This window comes from Galleria mellonella, unplaced genomic scaffold (assembly GCF_026898425.1).
Source record: "Galleria mellonella isolate WM207_F2 unplaced genomic scaffold, CSIRO_AGI_GalMel_v1 utg874, whole genome shotgun sequence".
Lineage (NCBI taxonomy): Eukaryota > Metazoa > Arthropoda > Insecta > Lepidoptera > Pyralidae > Galleria > Galleria mellonella.
The window spans coordinates 91,817-110,528 of NW_026442167.1; the positions used below are offsets into that span (position 1 = coordinate 91,817).

General features: G+C 39.1%; 2 protein-coding genes across 2 annotated transcripts; one reads left to right on the forward strand and one right to left on the reverse strand.

Annotated features, from left to right (window-relative positions):
• Window positions 1-389: 389 nt before the first annotated feature.
• Window positions 390-5,428, reverse strand: LOC113514105 (eukaryotic translation initiation factor 4E type 2). Its single transcript, XM_052902198.1, has 5 exons — window positions 5,304-5,428; window positions 4,904-5,215; window positions 2,520-2,684; window positions 1,300-1,422; window positions 390-740 (listed from the first exon to the last, which is right to left on the reverse strand). Exons 2-5 carry the CDS (start codon window positions 5,138-5,140, stop codon window positions 537-539), a joined length of 729 nt encoding a protein of 242 aa, XP_052758158.1. The 5' UTR covers window positions 5,141-5,215; window positions 5,304-5,428; the 3' UTR covers window positions 390-536.
• Window positions 5,429-5,809: 381 nt separating this feature from the next.
• Window positions 5,810-18,313, forward strand: LOC113519258 (cell division cycle protein 16 homolog). Its single transcript, XM_052902200.1, has 12 exons — window positions 5,810-6,007; window positions 7,490-7,653; window positions 8,113-8,245; window positions 8,947-9,109; window positions 9,631-9,761; window positions 10,438-10,747; window positions 11,855-11,991; window positions 13,074-13,202; window positions 14,008-14,271; window positions 15,640-15,919; window positions 16,864-17,010; window positions 18,004-18,313. Exons 1-11 carry the CDS (start codon window positions 5,924-5,926, stop codon window positions 17,007-17,009), a joined length of 1,941 nt encoding a protein of 646 aa, XP_052758160.1. The 5' UTR covers window positions 5,810-5,923; the 3' UTR covers window position 17,010; window positions 18,004-18,313.
• The last annotated feature ends 399 nt before the right edge of the window (window positions 18,314-18,712 follow it).

The window sequence follows — 18,712 nt, forward strand, 5'->3', positions numbered from 1 at the left end:
GGTGAGAGCGATGCGATCCACAACTTATGACTGGTCCTTGGTTGTAAATAGTCTATTGTATTGTACAGGTATAGTTCTGAATTCATCATACTTGACTAGTTGGGGGGGGGGGGGGGGGTGATTGACATTTTACTACTATTTGGAAGATCATATACAAATTACAAAAGTAATATTTATTGTTGATGAAAAACCGACAGAAGCTGCATACAAACTGGGACTCGACTTTATATACAACCCCAAAATCGCTTAGAAGGCTACTTTTTACTGATAATAGGAAAGCTTTTATTGCTCGTAGGTATATATTCTCACAAAACTAAAAACTCGTTATAATTTTGCCACGAATTCTGTGTAAATATTCGAAAACGTACAGCTCGACAGCGGCACATAATAATTTCAGTTAACGGAGCAGCTCCGCCAACAGTCCCCCTGTGTCCGAACATTGCGAAATATTGAACTGAGAATCGTCAAAGGGTGCGCGGCCGGGCTCGGGTGCAGGCGGTGCGGGGGCGGGTGCGGGGGCGGGCGCGGGCGCGGCGCTACGAGCGCGGCTCGGCGGGCGGCGGCGGCGACGGCTCGGCGTCGGCGGCGCGCGACGCGGTGGCCCGCAGGCAGTCGCCGTGCGCCTTGTACTCCACCGGCACCGACGGCGGCAGCTGCAGGATGCGGCGCAGCGCGTCCCGCACGCGCGCCGCCGCCGCCGTGTCCGACGCCGTCCGGTGCCACACCGCCAGGTGGTCCTCCTGCCACACACACCACACCACATCACACCACACCACACCACATCACATTACAGTCACTACTACAGATACAATGTAGTAGGAAAACATGACTTTGATACACATTTCATATTTGTCTATGTACATCAAAATATACTCTATCTATGGCATCCACCTATGTTGTTCAAAACAGAGTTCTACTCCTATTAAATAAGAGAAATACATACAAAATGGACAACATTACAATTTTGATAACTTGCGTGCAGAGACTTTTAACAAATCCCTCTAATAAACCATAATCACAATTATTAATCTAAACCGTTAGCTGTCCACTGTCCACACAGGCCTTCCTCATTAATTTTGCCAGTCGTTTCTACGCATGACAGGCAGATTGGCAATCATTATTAGCATTGAGTGATGTTTTAAGAGAGAGAAAGAGAGATGGACAGCAGTCCATCCCATGATCCTGCTTGACTCCAATAGATTTTTATTATTTATACATTACTTTGGTCTCTAAACGCCTTTCAAATCACATCAGCATTTCACACCAATAGAACATAATAAATAGTACAAATGCACTAACCTGAAAGCGTACCGAGAGCACGACCCCGCACAGCTCAGGCCCCACCATGAATTGTTCGCCCAGCATCGCCATGCAGAGATCTTCCCACGCACGCCCCGTCTGCGCTTTCCGGAGTCGCACCACCTACATAACCGGTTTACAAAATATTGTATCAGCCTTAACTGTCCACTGCTGAACATGGAAGGGGGGGGGGGGGGCCACTAGTTGCCACGCTGGGACAATGCTGCTCATCCCTTCACCATAAGCTCCCTTAGTCGCCTTTTATGACATCCACGAGAAAGCAAGGTGTGACCTATTCTATTCCGGGACCTACATAAATTAGAAAATATAGGCTGTATATGCATAACTTACAATTTATTTCAATATGACTACTTCCTGTACCTCATTAGAGCTGATCTCACAGCCTATTCTTGAGTAAAAAAGTACAAACACACTTGTATGGGTAAAAATGACGTTTGTTTACGAAAGATAACCATGCATGCAGACTCATAAGAGTTGCTCACTAAGGTGAATGTGACCAAGTTAATATATCTTCATTTCTGTAACTCTATGTCGTGATAACATAAGAATATTGGTATTATTTTTACTAAATAGATGGCAAAGCTGAAAAGCCAACCAGCCAGCCTGTCCCTCTCATGTTTTTTTCTAAAAAGCAGTTGTGCTTGCTGCATTTCAATTAGAGAGTTTGGATATGGCATTGAAATTACAGCGATATCAAAGTCTTCCTCTTCCCATTTTGCTGTCTATTTTACTTTCTACTACGCTCTTTAAAAAATCATCATGTTCTATAAGGTGGCCCAGCATTTTGCCTCTTCTATTCTTTTTGCTATTGTTTTAATTATTGTTCTTTTCTCATTCACCCTTTTCAAGACTTCTTAATTCATTACTTTTTCTGTCCAGCTTATCCTTCCATTCTCCTCCATGGCCACATTTCAAATGCTTCAAGCATTTTTTTTTCTTTTCGCGTCTTTGTCCATGTATCCACATCTATATAAGACTATACTGCATTTTGTTTTTCACATGTAACCTAACCTTGCTTTCATTCTTTAATTCGTTTAATGCCGTGTCAAATTCTGGTCTAATTATGATATACTGGTATAATCACGAGTGGGACAAGACTAGAACTTGGAATTGGAACCCAAGAAGAGAACTTTTGTACAAAGTTTCCCATTGGTGACTCAACTTGTTTGTCATTCTAAGTTGTATAAAAAAGAGCTTACCCATTTCCCTCCGTTAACATTGGCGGGGTCCTCCCACATAGGCTTGATGCCGAGCTTGAAGAGGTGAAGGTCGGAGAGAGGTGGCAGGTCCGCCGGCCGCGCCAGGTGCGTGTACAGCCCCCACCACTGCTCCACGCTCGCCACCCGACCCACCAGACGTAACGCCTGTATAATCCAAATTTTTTCGGTGAATAAAAATGTTTATTGTTTATCTCATTCCAAAATATAAAAAAATAAACAGTCTTAGCAGCATAACAAAGATACAATAATGAAGAACTTGATATTTCTATGTATGAGAAGCTATAAAATTCCACTTCTGGGCACAGGTCACAGTCAATGCAAACAGGTACAGAATTACAAGTATACTTCAAAACTAACTTTAGACCCGCATCTCAAAAGTAGGATAATAAATTAAATAGATCACTTCTAAATGGCATATGAAAATAAACCATATCAACAAACAACAGTTTTTAAGTTTGGGGGGAAAGGGATTATTAGTAATGGAGACTAAGAATCCCATTGCTAGCCCAATATACCCAACCAGGTCGACCTCCTCGCGGTTCCCCCTGGAAAGACCAGACTACCAGAGGGAGACTTTGTACAAAAGTCGATTGCTTGGGTACCTATGTCCCATTTGTGTTTCTACCATGAAACAGTTGTATTTGCATGGCTGTGTTTCGGTTTGAAGGGTGGGATATAGCGTGAATTTACTGGGTACAGAGGAATAACACCTGAGTCCTCAGGAATGGCAACGTATGGGGGGTATCGTGGGCGAAACAGTATACTCTGTTATGTCGATGGTACTGCTCGTGTCTATAGGCGACGGTTACCACTTTCCATCAGGTGGGCTGTCAGCTTGTTTGCCATTCTAAGTTGTATAAAAAAAATTATCATGATTAATTCCTGATGAATTCATCATGATGGGCTAACTGGCCTGTTTTTCATTCTCATCTATCACCTACATACACTGGTGCTCCGCCAGCATATCCCGTTAGCGCAGGCAAGGTTACTATTCCATTTTCACCCCAAAAAAAAATATTAAGTTAGACCTTAAGGAATGCAACAGTGAAAATCATATACAATTTGATGCTGTAGTATTTGTATAATACTAGAACAAACATAAAAAAAAAAATCCTGAAAATTATTGTTTGGCTTCTATTGCTCATATTAAAACTCCTAACACAGATTTTTTTCTTTCTTGTACACACATTGTCCAGTTACAATTCTATTATATTAATAAGATGCTCCTCTAGCACTATTTTATGTTCCTTTATTGCCCCAATTTAAATATAAATGATATAATAAACATGAAAAGGAGCCAGTAACATTGTATTATGACTGTGTCATCATAAATTGACCTTAAAATAGAGTTGAGTAATTCAGATTTGTTTCTAGTTGAAGTATGTCACAGAAGGGATGTAATAAAAGAATTCTACCCACTTACAGTCAAGCTTAAAGTTACTATAGGATCAATGAGCTGGTTCACCGAACACTGCTGGTTCTCAGACAATTTTGCTAAAAACTGTAATAAGAGTGCTTATAAATGCTGACAGAAGTTATTATTTTAAAAAACAAGTTCAATACATTACACACATTCCTGTGTGTAATTTAATAACCAATGAGTGTTGATGATGATTTATAGGCTGAAGAAATTTAGGCCATGTGCATGTGTGCTTAAAAAATGTTAATTCATGCAAATAATACCAGTAGTAACAGAATATGGTTATATTTGTCCATTCTATGCATTGTAAATGTAATTTGTATTCATTATTATTTATTTATTTTGTACCTTATGTTATAAAAATACTTTTATATACATTAATGATTTTTTTATAGTCGAGAACTGACAAAAATTTTAGTGAAAACCAGCAGTGAGTATCGGAGAACTGAAAAAATAGGTATTTACAAGAAAACCTTTTAAAAATATCACCAGTATATTTCATATAAAAACTATAAGAAATAAATAATTTGTATTTATTCTTTCACATTATAGGAAAATGTTTAAATAATAGCAACTTAACTGGTCATGAATGACCTTATTCATCTTTTTATTATAAAAATTATAAATAACTGGTGAGAAAAAAATTGCACAAAAAGGATTTTGTGTCTAAAGGTATGTTGAACAAGAGACTGATGTGACCAAATAATTATATAATTAAGTAAATATTATAACTATAAAACTTTTGTAAATAGATATTATAAATTTATAGTCATAGAATAAGTATAACTCTATAATACCTGGCCAGCACAATAATAGCAAGTCATATCCACTTATGGTTCTCAGACCCTTGCACATCAATGGAATATTAGTGGAATGCCTACAATATGTTTAAAGATCAGATGTGGTGTAAGTAATAAACAGGGAGTTATTTAAAGAATAATACCTGGCCATAACCAGAGGTGGAGGCGGAAAGTTCACGGGCGGGCGGCCGTCGTGAAAACCACATCCAATAGCTATACTCGAGTTTGTGCTCGTGTGGAGGCACTGGCGGCGGGATCGCTTCGTCAGTGGTCCGTTCATCCTCCTCGTTGTGGCCGTGGTTCTGCAAACCACTACCCTCTCCAGATCGTCGATCAGGCACGTTCAAATTGTAGAATTTGCACATTTTCCTTTCATTCATGTTATTCCAAGTATGGTACTAACATGATTCGCTTACGGCCTAACCTAGGACACGTTGCTTTTTTGAGGTAGCCGACTGCACAAGAACCGATATTTAAAATTCCAATGAGTAAATACAAAGGCAATAAGATAAAAGGCAAGACGACCAGTAAATTCTCAATCACCTTTTATAATACTTGTGTAAACGTTAAAAATAAACAGATATTAAATCTCAATATTGCATTACTTTTTTCTGTTTATAACCTTTTTCTTTCCGTGATCAAAATTCAAATTGTCAGTTGACAGCATGGGTGACTTTTTTCATATTGTGACTTTTGTTATAGTCAAAGATAGGTACCTACTTTTCTTTCTTATCTTAAATACCTTATTTACCCAAAACATATTTTTAATAATAACTTATATTACACACTTTAATAGACCATTTATAAAAAAAAATCCTTTTCCGTTACTTAAATTCTGTTAATGGTTATTAATTTAACATGGGGCGTCTATGACTGTTTAACATAAAATGGTTAAATAACGAAAAGACAGTTGAATATCTATTTGGTTTAAAACCATGTACAGACTTAAAATAGTCTAATCACTACAAAGTAATATCTTTTGTACTATTATTTATTCTGTGGTATTATTTATTCTTTCCTATATCAATGTCAGACGTCAAGTTGTCAAAAAATTCTAATTTTCATTTGTTTACCGGCGCGAAATAATAGTCTTTAACGAAATTCTTTATTATTTTTTATAATAATTAAAAGCAGGGATTTTTATATTCTTAAATATTACTATAATGGCCAAATCGGTGTCTGCAGCCACTACAGAATGCTTAAATATCGATTTTATGAGATCCCTCGTAAAGCAATACTCTGAATTAGTAAGTGACCATAGCATTAATAATATTTGCACATATTAAATTGGAATGTATTGTGATTGCAATTTTGTTCATCTGACTTGCCAATGTCTTCCATTCAAGATATTGCATGTGTATGACATATTTCATAACTGGGTTTTGCCTTTAGATCTCCAAAACGAATTTTCACTTTTAAAATAATAGCTGTTTCCGTGCCTTTACATACTTGAATAAGTATAAAAAGAACCCTAAATATTAGTCCAGTGTATAATACATCTGTGTGCCAAATTTTATTTGAAACTGTTCAGCCTTTGAAAATGATTGTGTAATAAACACCTAAACATCTTTATAAACTTTCATACTAAAATTACAATAAGCAGTATAGCGTAGGATATTTAATATATACAGATAAAAAAATAATCTTAAGAAGCATAGTTAAAGTTGCAAATAACTTTCAATCTATATTGAAAAGAATAAAAAAATAATTTTGGTACTAAATTGTTTACATCTTATGGAGTTATATACAATATTGCCCAATATATAACTGAATATAGCCCATTTTATGGTGGTCCAAATGAGCTGCATTTTTGTTTTTCTTCTTTGTTATTAAATATTATGGCTTCTACAGTGATGGCAATTCTCTGCCAATATTAATGTTAAAAAAGAGTATATTATATAAATAATGAGGTTGCTCTATAGAGTTGATGTAGACTGGTAACAATGTCTATAACTTTAGCTTACTGATATATATAATATGGAAATTTTACAATTATCTGTTAATTTTTAATAACTATTGCACATTTTTCAATGTTTCTGACAGTTATTTAAAAAGTTCTCTGCTAATGAACAAAAACATTAAACACAATAATGTTTACAAAGCTGTCATTAAAAAGTTGGTTTTTGATGATGAAAATGTATTTGAAAAATTTAACGAAATAGATACAAAGTTTTTGGTGGTAAATTGTATGCAGCTTATTTTATAATTAAAGTTTGAATATGCTAGTAAATACTTGCAACTTTGCTATACATTGTTATGAAGTTTCTTAACAGGTTGAGTTTACTAAAAAGAGGAGTAATGCAAGACATTACTTGCACAAGAGGATAGTTTGTGTTGTATATAAAATAAAATGGATATATGAAGTATTATATTTCCATAACATTTTTTTTTTCATCTATCTACCTACTGACTATTGAATACAAGACATCTAATGTTTATGAATTTATTTATCATATCAGCCTTGAACTCTGCCATTTTAACTTGCCCACTGCTAAATATAAGCCTCTCCCTTAGAGATTTTGCCAATAGTTGTTATGCTTGGTAGACAGATTGGCAACTGCAGTTAGGCTTTGGAGATGTTTTAAGAGTGACACTGCTGCCCATCTGCTCGCCCTCCCTTAGCCACTTCTTACAACACCCGTGGTAAAGAGAGGCTTATTCCATGCCGGAACCATGGGACAAATTGTTTTTGAACAAATTAATTGAATTTAAATACCCATTTTAATCAGGGACAGTGGACAAGTGCATTGTTTTGGGCTGATGTGGCTGCAGCTGCATGCAGTGGCATGGGACAAGCCAGCGGGGATGACATCTGGCTGTTGGCCAGCGCTATGCTGGCTCGAGGTGAACTCCACAGAGCTGCCCATGCTGTGACATCAAGGGCACTACATAGGTAAGTTTTTCTTAATTATTCTGATTGTAAAGTATTTGGTAATTAGATATAGTACAGAAAGAGGGAAGTATGTAAGTACTATTTATCTACAAAAATTTTTCATCACGTTAAGTCCTGATAGTGTATTCGAAACATGTCTAAACAAGATGAAAGTTAATTATTCATTTATTTAGATTGTCCCTTAGGATATAGCTTTTACCTGCAACTTTGTATGTGTGAATATTGGGAGTTTGTTGAAAAACAAATTAAGTAGACCATTTGTGGATCATGTATAATGAAATATATACCACATTTTAATTTTGACTTTCAGAAACACATCTGTTATAATTATTGTGGCTTTTTGATGGTATTACTACATTAATTCAGGTCTTCTTGGGTTCTGACATCATCCTAGCTTAGATAAGGCGATTGGTATGATGATTATATTACAGTATAGGAAATATAGTATTATCTTTTCAGGAGGCATTTGTTATGTCTCGGAGTAGTGATGCGAGCGTATCTCGCGGCCAAGGAGCCTGCGACGGCGCTCAACATGATGGACGAGTGTGATCCAGCACTACTGGAACCACGGAATACAGATCAAACACACAATGTACGATGTTGAATAGTTTTATTCTATACTAGCATTTACCTGTGACTTTTTCCACGTAATTGGGATATATTTACGATTCTAATAGCTTCTATATCCTTCTTCATTCCATAAGGTATGTATACCAAATTTCATAGTAATTGGTTAAGCCATTAAGGTGCTACAAGTTAACAAATAAACAAACTTACTCTCACTTTTATTTATTTATAAAGATTGGCTGTCCATTACTACCTGGTTCACTTAGAATCTGTTATCCCTTGATCCCAGTTTAATCTAGAAAAATCCTTTTTAAAAAATATGTGTGCAAAATTTTATAAAACCCTCATGAAATAAAAAAATTGGTTTTATAAAAAGGAAATTATGTTTATTAATTACGTGACAGGTAAAGCAAAAAAAAATATTTTTAAAGCAAAGTATAGACACAATCTACATTCTAAATTTAAATAATCTAAATGTAATGTATTATGAAATGCTCTTAGCGATAAGGTCGCCCATTGTTTTCTCATTGTGATTATTTCTTGTGATTGTTTGTATTTATAATAAGTTTACTGTTGTAATCTTTTGGAGGAAACAATAAAGAGTATCTATCTATCTATCTATAACATCTGATTGTTCATGGCTTTATTGTCATTTGTGGTTTTCCATAAAGCCAAATGTATTTGTTTGGCTAATAATAATACGATGTCGGGCGGCGTGTGCGGCAGCGTGCGCTGGCGGGCGTGCTGGTGTGGCAGGCGCGCGCGCTGTCGGCGCTGGAGCGGCGCGAGGCGGCGGCCGAGGCGCTGGCGGCGGCGCTGCGGGCCGACTGCGCCAGCTACGAGGCGCTCGACCTGCTGCTCGACCAGCACGCGCTCACGCCCGCGCAAGGTTAATGCACGCATACTGTTTTCACACTGTTCTCTGCGTACATGACTTCTGTTCTGATGTTTAGCTTTGAAAACTGGAACAATACTTAATGTATGTATATGGGCTATGATATATTAATTCTTAGGAATGCCGTGGTATGATGCATCGATATTAAAAATCAACTATTGCAATGTGTTACGGAAAAATTGATGAGGTTTGTAGTGCCGTATATTTCAGCTAATTAACAATTGTTAATTTTAAGCGTTGTTTACACATATTTTAAATACAGTATCTGGATTTAACGCCATGTAAAATGTTTGCAGGTAAATATTACCTACATACCGGCTTTATTGCCAACGTTTCGACGTAGATTACACCGCATCGTTTGAAACAACATTATTTTAATAATAACATTTTGTTATTCCAATTTTCTGTGAAGAATGTATAAAACTACCTTTTATGAAATCGCAACGCGTCAGAAAATTAGACTCCTTCTTATTATAATTCCACTATATATAATATACATATATATATTAATACAGAATTGGAGCTAATTTCGTCTCTACCGGTGAGCTCGCAATTGGGCGTAGCAGAGGGCGCTCTGGTGCGGCTGGCGTACCGCGAGAGGGCGCTGCGGTACACGCCTGAGCCCTTGCCTCCTTCTAGTGGAACTGTATGTACATGATTATCGTATTTCTTTTGAAAAAATCTTGAAATTATTAACTCACTAGCTTTCACCCGTGACTTCGTCCGCGTAACCGAGATATGATCACTAACCTAAAAAACAGCCTATAACTTTCTACATGTCATACTCGTATAGTAAATTTATCCCAAATTTTATAGTAATTTTTTTTATACAACTTAGAATGGCACGCAAGCTGATGGAAAGTGGTAACCGTCGCCTATAGACATGAGCAGTACTATGGACATAACAGAGTATACTGTTTCGCCCATGAACACAGCTATGCAAACACAACTGCTTCACGGTTGAAATACGAATGGGACAGAGGTACCCAAGCAATCGACTTTTGTACAAAGTCTCCCTCTGATGGTTAAATTGTTAAGACGTTACAAAAAAACAGGTAACAAATAAAGGAAAAAAAATTACAATTATAATATTCATCATCATTATCTCGGCTATGCGCCATAATTTCGCTACATTTATTCAATAAAATCTAAATATATGATAAAAACAAATTTGGGCTGACACCACATTTGGTAAATTCGCGACGGGACGCGAATTATTCAAATTTGCTACTCTGATGATGTTTTAGTATATTATCTATTACTGTTGTTGTTATACATAAAAAAAAAAAAACATAAATATACAGTAACACGTATTTTGAAAGCATCCGCCGGGCGCTGATACGGGCGGCGGTGCGAGTACGGAAGCGGGCGTGGAGGCGGAAGTGGAGGAGGTGCGCTCGCGCACGCTGGAAGCGAGCGTGGGTCGAGCGCGGCGGCTCGCGGCGGGCGGCCGCTGGCGGGAAGCGCTGGCCGCGCTGCAGGAGCCGTGGGGCGCGGCGGCCGAGCGCGTGGCGTGCCTGGTGGAGCTGCGCCGCAGCGCTGAGCTGTTCGCTTTCGCGCACGAGCTCGTAGACGCGTACCCGCAAGAATGGACCTCCTGGTTCGCGGTCGGCTGCTATTATTACCTCATCGGTGAGTGACTCATAAGCTAACATGGAATTAGCTTACCCCCAAAATCTAAAAAACCAAATAGCCAATCTATAGTGATCTTGTATCTCCATAGTCAATATTATTTGACTCATGCAGCCTAACTCCTTGCTGTTGAGGGAAAGGGATTGTTAGTAATGGAGTTTGACAGCCCCATTGCTAGCAATATGCGCTATTAGGTTGACCTCCAAGTGGTTCCCCCTGGAAACCATCGTGAACAATTCCTGTTGAATTCGTCACGATGAGCTAACTGACCTGCTTCATCCTCATTTATCATCGATCACTGGTACTTCGCTAGTGTATACCGATAGCACAGGCGGGATAACCATTCCATTATCATCCATTAAAAAAAAAAACCCTTGCTGTTGGATTTTAAACTCTATCCATGCTTGATGAAGTATGTGTCATGAGTCAAAAAACAGTTACCAATGGTGTAGAGAAAAATTACCACTTCAGTAGAAATAATAGGAAATAAATTATTAAATTATAGAATTGTGTAAATATTAATAAAAAAAAAATACATTTCTTGAACACTAGACGAGATGTGAGCATGCCATTTGTTATGTATACTACAATAGTCACCAGAGGGAGACTTTGTACAAAAGTCGATTGCTTGGGTACCTCTATCGCATTCGTGTTTCTACCGTGAAGCAGTTGTGTTTGCATGTCTTGTGTTTCGGTTTGAAGGGTGGGATATGGCGTGAATTTACTGGGTACAGAGGAATAACACCCGAGTCCTCAGGAATGGCAACGCATCGGGGGTATCTTGGGCGAAACAGTATACTCTGTTATGTCCATGGTACTGCTCATGTCTATAGGCGACGGTTACCACTTTCCATCAGGTGGGCCGTCAGTTTGTTTGCCATTCTAAGTTGTATAAAAAAAATGGCAACAGTTGACAAATGCCATTGAATACGATTTTTTTTTATTTATTTACCTTGAGTATTTTAATATTAATATTTATTTTATTGAAAGATACTAACTTTTCTATAACCTTGACATTGACAGAAAATCATCGTTGTCTCTATAGTGGATGCCATTTAAAAAAAAGAAGAAGAAATATAATTAGAGTTTGAACATGTATATGTTTAGGTAAAAGCGAGTTGGCGCGGCGCTACCTGAGCAAGGCGAAGACGCTGGAGCCGGGCGCGGGCTGCGTGTGGCTCGCCTACGGACACAGCTTCGCCGCGGATAACGAGCACGACCAGGCCATGGCCGCATACTTCAAGGTTAGCTGCGGAGATCACACTGACACTTGCTCTCTCTTTATTTCAAATGTCTTTCTTGACCATCTGAAATAGGTCTTTCTTCCCAGGGAAGTAAGAAGGGGTCTCAGGAGCACATTAGCATTTAATCCCCTATCTCCTCAACTTCCTTTGTAGGTAGCAGAGGTTTTGAAAATGAGATGTATTCTGTATTAGGGCCTTTTAATAATCACTTAAAAAAATTTCATTATTATTAGTTTTCGAAAAAATCATTTTACATTTTATTATTATTAAATCAGCCGTTAACTGCCCACTGCTGTGCATAGACCTCCTCTATAAGGGGAATTTTGCCAGTAGTTGCCACTCTTGGCAGGTGGATTCGCAAACACAGTTGGTTTTTAGAGGGACATTGTTGCCCATCTCGTGGTCAGTTCGCTTAGTTTCCTCTTACGACACCCATGGGAAAAGAAAGGTTGTCCCATTCTATGCTGGGATCATATGGGGACTTCGTTCGTATTGCATATTATTTAGCCATTATAAATTTTAAAATTTATTTTGACAGACGGGTCTTACGCCTTAACAACCCATTAACATCTCACTCAAATTTTTCCTCAGAAGAATGCCTATCTTTACCGTTTTAGATAGCTGACTTGATACAATATTTTTTTAATTTTCTTTCTCTTGCTCTTGTCTGTTTGTCGTGACAATCTCCACAAGTGATGACACGTTAAAGTACGTGAGTGGACAGTGGTGTCATTAGCAATGTATGTCAAAATAATGACAGGGACAATAACGGGCCATTGTCCATTAAACAAACATATATACACAATAGGAGCCACAGACAGCCCTCTGTGTCGAGGCTGTTTCGACGCCGAAGAAACGGCTGCTGACGTAATCCTGGAATGTGAAGCTGTGACCCATCAACGTTTAGAAATCCTCGGAACGGTGAGGTCGCTCCGTGAGGCCTGTGAAGAACCTAGGAAGCTTCTGCGCTTCTGGGCGGAGCTAGGTTGGCTGTACTAGCCACGACTCATACGTACAACGACCCAAATGAAAGGCTAAGCCCGGAAAATAGAGTCTTTTTCACATTGAGCAATGTGTGTCAGGCGAGCCAGCTGATGAGCGGCTGCCACGTGCCGCCGCTGTACGTGGGCGTGGAGTGCTCGCTGCTCAACAACCCGCCCATGTGCGCCAAGTTCCTCGCGCGCGCCGCCGCCCTGCACGCAGGCCTACATGTGAGCACTTTCATTTCGTTACATTTATTCAATAAAATTTAATTATATGATAAAAACAGGTAGTCTACCATGAAACGAAATCCCGAATTTTCGGGCTCAATTTCGTGTTTTTGTTCGTACCAAAATCGACCCAGTAAATGGAGCTTAACATTTCGTTCATCTTAAATCCTATCCTAATAGTCCAGAGGAATGATATTTTAACATTTTTAATAATTTTAAACGACATGTATTATGTAATTTTAGCATCAAATTTCTATTTCGTTTGTGCCCGAAATTTCGGAAAATAATTTATGGTAGGCCCTCAGATTCTTGGGTTGACGCTATTTTTAGTTAATCTTTGATTGCCGATCATCCGCGACGGAACGCGAATACATTAAATTTGTTATGTTCGTCACTGCAGAATTGGTCATTTTTCGATGTGACGTCGTAGAACTTTTATATTTGGTGCCTGCTTGGTTATTCCCGTGCTGATCTCCAGTCGATCTTCCTTCGACTGAAGATTCTTCGGCATACTTTGGCAACGCTGTATTGCATGTATTTTTTTACGATATAGTAGATGGTCCGCGTTGCTTACTATTAAAAAAAGATTAATAGCGCTGGTTAATTGATTTATGCGGCCAAATGTAGCCGCCACATGTGACATATTTTAGGTCGTCGATCTTCGGGCATATATTAGCGTTTAGTCGCGGATGATCGGCGACCAAGTATCGGTGTAGCGTGGTGCTGGCGTAAGTTTTTTTAGACAAATATCTGGACTGTACGTATTGGTATGTACACGTGTGTGAGTGTGTGGATGTGGATGCAGACGGCGGAGCAGGCTGGGCCGGACGCGGGGCGCGGCGCGCGGCAGGCGGGGCAGGCGGTGGAGGCGGAGGAGGCGGAGGAGGCGCAGGAGGAGGCGGAGGCGGAGAACAAGGGCCGGTGGGAGTGCGTGGTGCGCTGCGTGCAGGAGCCGCACGTGGCGCACGAGGCGGGCGTGGCGGCCTTCGCGGCCGGCGACTACCGCGCCGCGCGCGCGCTGCTCACCCGGGCACTCGACGCCGCGCGCGGCGACCGGCCCGTCGACGAGGTGCGCCTCACCGCCGACAAACTAAACCAGTTTTATTTTGAACATGTGTCACATGTTTGTTTCTATTTGTATGTTGAGGAAAAGATAGATCTAAATTCGAATCCAAATAATTTATTGCACAAATATAGGTACGTACATTACATAAAAATATTTTTTACAAATTCAATTATTTCACACATTTCACAACATGGTTATGTACATGGCATATTGTTATACTTATTGTTAACAATTTTAGGGTTCTGTTAATGTACATTTACAGACTTAGTTTTTTTTATGGGTGAAAATATAATAGTAATCATGCCTGTACTGTTGGTATATACAGGTGGGGAACTAGTGAAAAATAACAAGTATTCAGTGAGAATTAATTACGATGGTTTTCTTGATATGGAGATTTGATATGGTATATTGCAATCGAATCCTTAGAATTCATTAGTGATCATACATTTTCCTCTTTATAGATGTAATTGTTAGTAAATTGCTTGCTCAAACATGCTTGGAAATTTGAGCATTATTTTGACAATCTTCTTCAAGATAAATCAGAATTGCTGTACTGGCCAGATACATGCGGGCAGCGGCCGGTAAAATTTGTATGAAAGGCCATATCTGTCGTGTTTTGCGGCAAGATATATTAATATGTAAATTCATAACTGTTTTGTAATTTAAAAATGGAATGACCTTTTACTTCGAAACATGTCTACCAAGGAGGTATAGTTACCTCCTAAAAGGTTTTATTTAAATTTCGAATTGGCTTACAAATAGAAAGCTGTTTATTGAAAAAAAAAACAAAGGAACATTATGGCGCGTGAAAAATTATTATTGTTCGTTATTCGTCATTGAACTTAAAAAGTAAAATTGATTTCCGCGCATTATTTGAGAAAAATACTATATAAACCTTGGCTACAATTAGGCATTGATGGACGAACGTGTAAATGTGGGCCGAGGCGTAGCCGAGGCACACATACGTGAGAGTGAGATTAGTTGCTGGCCGTTGCAGGAATGTACTATTTCTAGGTGGGATTACGTGAAAAGGTATATTGCTAGCAATACGTGTAGTAGTAGTGTGTACTTGTTCTGTATGTTCCGGGTGTATAATGAGGAGTGACATTTTTTTTTTTTTGATGAAAATGGTATGGTAACCCCGCCTGCGCTAACGGTATACGCTGGCGGAGCACCAGTGAAGGGTGATAGATGAGAATGAAAACAGGCTAGTTAGCCCATCATGATGAATTCATCAGGAATTAACCATGATAGTTTCCAGGGACAGCCGCGAGGATGTCGACCTGGTTGGGTATATTGCTAGCAACGGGATTCTCAGTGTCCATTAGTAACAATCCCTTTCCGCCCTCATGTTGCGTGTCGTCGGCGCAGGTGGGCGCGCGCTGGGCGCCGACGCTGGACGCGCTGGGGCACGCGTGGCGCGCGCTGGGCGCGGCGGGCGAGGCGCTGGGCTGGCACGCGCGCGCGCTGGCGCGGCGGCCGGCGCGCGGCCGCTCGCACGCCGCGCGCGGCCTGTGCCTGGCGCTGCTGGGCCGCCGCCGCGCCGCCGCGCGCGCGCTGCACCGCGCGCTCGCCGCCGACCCCGACGACGTGGTCGCGCACGCGCTGCTCGACGCCGTGCTCGACCGCCTGCACGACGACCACGCGCCCGGTCAGCACCGCACCACCGCACCACCACCGCCGCACCGCACCACCGCGCTACGCGGCACACATTCATATGATTTGTTTTATACAACTTAGAATGGCATACAAACTGACGGCCCACCTAATGGAAAGTGTACATGAGCAGTACCATGGACATAACAGGGTATACTGTTTCGCCCATGATACCCCTCATATGTTGTCATTCCTGAAGACTCCTCCTGGGTATTATTCCTGTGTACCCTGTAAATTACCGCCATATCCCACCCTTCAAACCGAAACACAGCCATGCAAACACAACTGTTTCATGGTAGAAACACGAATGGGACAGAGGTACCCAAGCAAACATGCCATCCAATACCCAAGCCATCTTAATAAGAGCAACAGAAATCAAAGCAATACATTTGCTTCGGCATCACACAAAAACTGCTACACCAAGTTAAATTCGGTTTTCATAGTTGTGATCCTAAAGGATTAATTTTAAAAGTGATACATGCTTTATGATACGCCATCTAAAAGTGATCAATTTTATTATTTTTTCCTACTTCTAAAACCCGCATGTTAGCAATACGCAATTTTACTAATTTAGTTACTAATTATAAGACTGAGCAATTTTTTCAAAATATTCATATTATTTTCAAAACGCACACGGCTCTTACTATTCACACGTACAGCCACGTAGCAATTATATATCAATTTTTAAAAACAATTTAACATTTTTCAATGCTTCTAATTAACTATTTATAAAGTACTCCGCTAGTGAACTAAACCGATGATTAATACGTACCCTCAAGAGAGTACTCGGTCTATTTACCAGCGTTAAATTCTTAGCTAGTTGTAAAAAGGCCCCAGAAGCAACGCGACTTCTTTAACTATATTAATCTTACTTTCTCTTATGCAAACATCAAACAAGTTGTACTATTTTTTTTACAAAACTATTTTTTAATTGTACAGATGAAGAAATACCCCAGTTCCCTTTCCCGGAGCTGAACATCTCTCCCGCGGCGCCGGCCACGCCCGCCGCCGCGCCCGCCTCCGCTGACGTTACGGGCGCCGCTGACGTCACCAACATGGCCGACATGAGCATGAGCTTCGACTGAGGTTCGTTTATCTGCTAATCCTAATTCTGTAAATAATGCATTGTGGGCCCAATTATTGTATGTTATCTCAAAAAATTAAGAAAAATATTAAAATCATTATATCTTATTTATTTATTTATTTTTGTGGTACAACAACAGATTACAAACAAAACTTTTAACAATAGAATACGACAATAGCATTATAAGTCTGCAGTCCAATTATAGTTGTACTCAACATTCACAGAGGTGAAACAGAATAGGTTGATTTTTAATACAAAAAAGAATGAATGATAAAAACTACATACAAAACAAGAATCAAAAACAAAACTACCAAACTGTGCTTATAAACTATTAGGTTATCAATGTATGTAAAGTGCTTCGATACAATGAAAATTTCTGATGGAATATGTCAATATCCGATTTACAATCAGTGTCATTGTACAATTTGCACATTCTGTACATTGGATTATTATATGACACATTATTGTTACCGAATGATATAGAAAAGAGTTTAGTTGTACGAGAAGAGTGTTCAGTGGCTCTCAGGTTTATGTACTCCAATAAATTACCCTCCAATTAATTATTTACAATTTTATATCTTAGATTATATAGATAACGTCGAGCCTGAAAAACGGGTCTTTTTTTATACAACTTAGAATGGCAAACAAGCTGACCGCCCACCTGATGGAAAGTGGCAACCGTCGCCTATAGACATGAGCAGTACCATGGACATAACAGAGTACACTGTTTCGCCCATGATAGCCCCCATGCGTTGCCATTCCTGAGGACTCGGATGTTATTCCTCTGTACCCTGTAAATTCACGCCAACTTAAAATATTAATATTTATATTAAAGAAAATATTAATATTTTCTTTATACTAATATTACATTCAAATATGTTATAAATATGTTATAAATGGTGGTATATATATGGTATATACCTGAAAATAAAGAGATTTATTTATTTATTATTATTCATTATTATGTGGTGATGCAGTATTATTTGTGCTTACAGACGAGCTGTACTTTCTGGACCGAGCAGTTCCGACGAGACGGCGGCGTGTCGTCGTGTCACGTGACAGTAACAGTGGACCGACATAGACACCTTGTAAATACATATAACAATGTGTATATATATTATATAATTTCCGAGTCAATATAGATACGTCTAACTATTTATCCACAAGAATTTTTAATTTTTTTCACCGCATAATTAAAATTGTTTTTCCAAAATTTGACTGTGAGAGAATATGTAGCATTAAGTACACCTTTTGTACAAAACATTTTTTTGTAATGTTGTTAATAAAGAATAAATAAATAAATAATTGTAATAAATACCTTTAGCCTAGTAACTTTTTGACCGCAAGGTTTTCTAACAGTTGCCGTGCCTCTAGTTCTTTAGACATATGTAATTTTAAAATATTGCAAACTTTTTTTTTTATACAACTTAGAATGGCAAACAAGCTGACGGCCCACCTGATGGAAAGATGGAAAGCAGTACCATGAACATAACAGAGTATACTGTTTCGCCCATGATACCCCCCCCCATGCGTTGCCATTCCTGAGGACTCAGGTGTTATTCCTCTGTACTCAGTAATTATTATATTTAGAAGCAACCACAGCATGCTTTATGTTTGAGAAACATTATAATGGAATTAAATTATTAAATGTCATTAAATGAATAATAGATATTAACAATATAAGTAAATGATGGAAATTGTGAA